At 35.4% G+C, this 3,029-nt stretch overlaps 1 protein-coding gene across 1 annotated transcript; it reads right to left on the bottom strand.

The window, feature by feature from the left end:
- Positions 1 to 217: 217 nt before the first annotated feature.
- eaf2 (ELL associated factor 2) lies at positions 218 to 1,564 on the bottom strand (the record flags this gene model as incomplete). The annotated part of the gene is made up of 3 exons (XM_056411034.1): positions 1,405 to 1,564; positions 453 to 547; positions 218 to 354 (listed from the first exon to the last, which is right to left on the bottom strand). Coding segments are annotated over exons 1-3 (335 nt in total), but the record flags the coding sequence as incomplete, so codon positions are not given.
- Positions 1,565 to 3,029: the final 1,465 nt, after the last annotated feature.

Genomic DNA, 3,029 nt, shown 5'->3' with positions numbered 1-3,029 from the left:
GACTTTTTTTTATTGCTAAATCTATCAGATTAAAGAGAATGGCCAAGCCGTCTGCGCCCATATATAATATATTAATATACATACACGTTCACCTATAATATATATATATACATACGCGCTCACAGATAATATATTAATATATATATGCGCTCACCTATAATATATTAAAATATGTGCTTAGATATATATATATATATATGTGTGTATATGCGCCCACCTGGTCTTCTTCACGGCGATGTTGCTGTTGAGCTTCTCCAGCCGGTACTCTCCCGTGTCGTGGTTCACGATGAGGATGCATTCCTTCATGTACGGCCTCTTGGAGCCCTTGAAGACCGTCACAGGTGCACTAGAACCCTAGAACACACGAGGACACCCGAGTGAGGACAGAAGGACAGAAGGACACGTTCCATGGGAACAACCAGGTCTCCCTGAACCCCGAGCCCCCCACGGACCTCGAGGTTGGGTAAGGTGATGGTGACCTGCTCTCCTTTGCCCACTTCCAGCTCCCCCTCACACGTTGTGTCGATGGAGGCTGGTTTGAAGTCATCTGTTAGGAAACAAATCAACATTACACACAATTAAATGTATATTACATTCTCAACATACATAGCTGTAGCATTGTTTTATATATACACATTTAACAAATATTTTATATACTTATTATCAGTAGCATTGTCGCATTTATAAAAATATACATTTAAATACATACTTTTTGGTCAATATTAACAAGAGTAGCATTGTTGTATTCATAAATATTAAACACATTTAAATATACTCAATATTCACAGTAGCAGTTGTTTTTATAAATATTTTGAACATTTAAATATATTTTATATGCTCAATATTAACTGTAGATAAATATTATAAAAAATATAAATTATATACTGAATATTAACAGTAGCATTGTTAATTATAAACAGTTAAATATGATACTCAATATTAACAGTAGCATTGTTAAATATTATAAACATTTAAATATGATATACTCAATATTAACAACAGAAGTAGCATTTCTGTCTTTGTAAATATTAAACATATTTAAATACATATTGTATACTTAATATTAGCATTGTTGTATTTATACATTGTATATATTGTTTGCTTAATATTAATACAATATATATATATTAGCTGTTAGTGGTGCAGTTCCTGCCCGTTGCCACCAGAGGGCCTAACATGTTTACAGCCAGCTGGCTCATCAACGGTTTCTTGTAGTTCGTAATTAACGTAAAGCTGGCTGGTTAACGTAAAGCAGGCCGACTCACGTAACGGTAACTCGCGTCAAGCAGACCGGCTACCGTAAACATGGATAACGTAACGTAAAGCAATCTAGATGCTACAGCTAGCTAGCGGCTGTTAGCTCCGGCAAAGAGCCAGACATGGCTCCGGAACCCCGCTACTCACATCGCACCGTGTGGAATCCGCTTTTAGGGTGTTTCTCGAACGTATCTCCGAGTTTCAAGACGTGTTCTTGGTTGTCAAAGTTAGAGTATGCGGTTCCATTCATTCTGAGAGTTTCACGAGCCGTAAACTTTCTGCTGCTCGTCTTTATTCAACCACCATGTACGGCAGAGCCATAGTCCCGCCTCCTCTTCGTTATGATTGGTCGAGCGCTCTCTCCCCTCGGTTGATTGGTTCAACGCCTGTCAATCATGGAATATGTGGTGACGAAGCAGTTAGAAGGGAAACGTCATGTTTTTCTTATGAAATAATGTAGTGTTTCTTTTAACAAATTTAATTTGTGTTATTATTATTTGTAATTAATATATAAATCTGGGTTGTCTTTTATAGAGTTGTGTCAGTTTAAGTTACTATTATTATTTTTATTTGAATTATTATTTGTAATGATTATTTTCGTAATTATTATTGTCATTGTTCTTATGATTATTATTGTTAATAATATTATTAATATTATTTTATAATTGTGGTTATTTTATTATCATTGTTATTGCTGTTATTATAGTTATATTATCATTATTCTTGAAGATATTTTTTAAATTCAGAATGATTGTTTTCATTGTTCTTATCATTCTTATGATTGTTGTTGTTATTATAATATTATTGTGGTTATTTTATTATTTGTATTATTGCTGTTATTTTAGTTATATTATCATTATTATTATTTTTTTATTTTCATAATTATTATTTTCATTGTTCTTATCATTCTTCTTATTGTTGTTGTTATTATTATAATATTATTATTGTAGTGATTTAATCACGTGAGACTTCACGAGGAGTTATAGGGTCACAAGATGACCTCATAGACATGAAACTCCACCACTGACCTTAAGAGGAGGAGTCATTGTGATCCTGGAGGGACCGGCTCCGGTTTCAGGGCCTCTCGTGTGAAGAGGAGACCGGCAGGAGTCTGTTTCTGGAGGTATCGTCTGTCTCTGGACCTGGAGGGGGGGGGGGGGGGGGCAGGTTCACCTAGCAACCGTCCATTCAACACCCAGAGACTCAGAACGTTTCTGGTTCACCTGAGTCTTCATTATGATCTCATTATAATCTCAATATAATCTCAATATAATCTCATTAACAGATATTCTGCTGCTTCATCCTTTCATTCACTCCCGAGTTCAGAGTTCAGGTCTCTGATGACAGACTTGTTTATTGTTATTTATTGTTTGTTTTTTGCCCTTTTCATCTGTTAAAATAAATATGTCTGAACTGCGTTCTACCAACGAGGTGTTTCTACTATTTTGTCCCACATTTAAAAATGTATGGAAGATTAATCAGTGGAATTCAATGTTACGCAACATCCCACCTTTTAATCCTTAAGAATAATATATTATATTATAATATATATTCTGATAATACATTCTGATTATGTTGTTGTGTTTGTTTACATGTACACATTATGGGATGCATAACATATATGTTACTCTTATTGTATAATTAACCTCTTTTCTTGTCTCAAGGTTTCTGGACAGCAGACTGATCCGGATCAGACTGAGTGATGAGGAGGACCACCGTGATCCGGGCTCTTTATGGGGGAGGGGGGGGGGGATCTAAGCCAATCAGGAGCA

Source organism: Pseudoliparis swirei, unplaced genomic scaffold (genome assembly GCF_029220125.1).
Source record: "Pseudoliparis swirei isolate HS2019 ecotype Mariana Trench unplaced genomic scaffold, NWPU_hadal_v1 hadal_43, whole genome shotgun sequence".
Taxonomy (NCBI): domain Eukaryota; kingdom Metazoa; phylum Chordata; class Actinopteri; order Perciformes; family Liparidae; genus Pseudoliparis; species Pseudoliparis swirei.
This window is presented reverse-complemented; position numbering and strand designations above follow the sequence as displayed.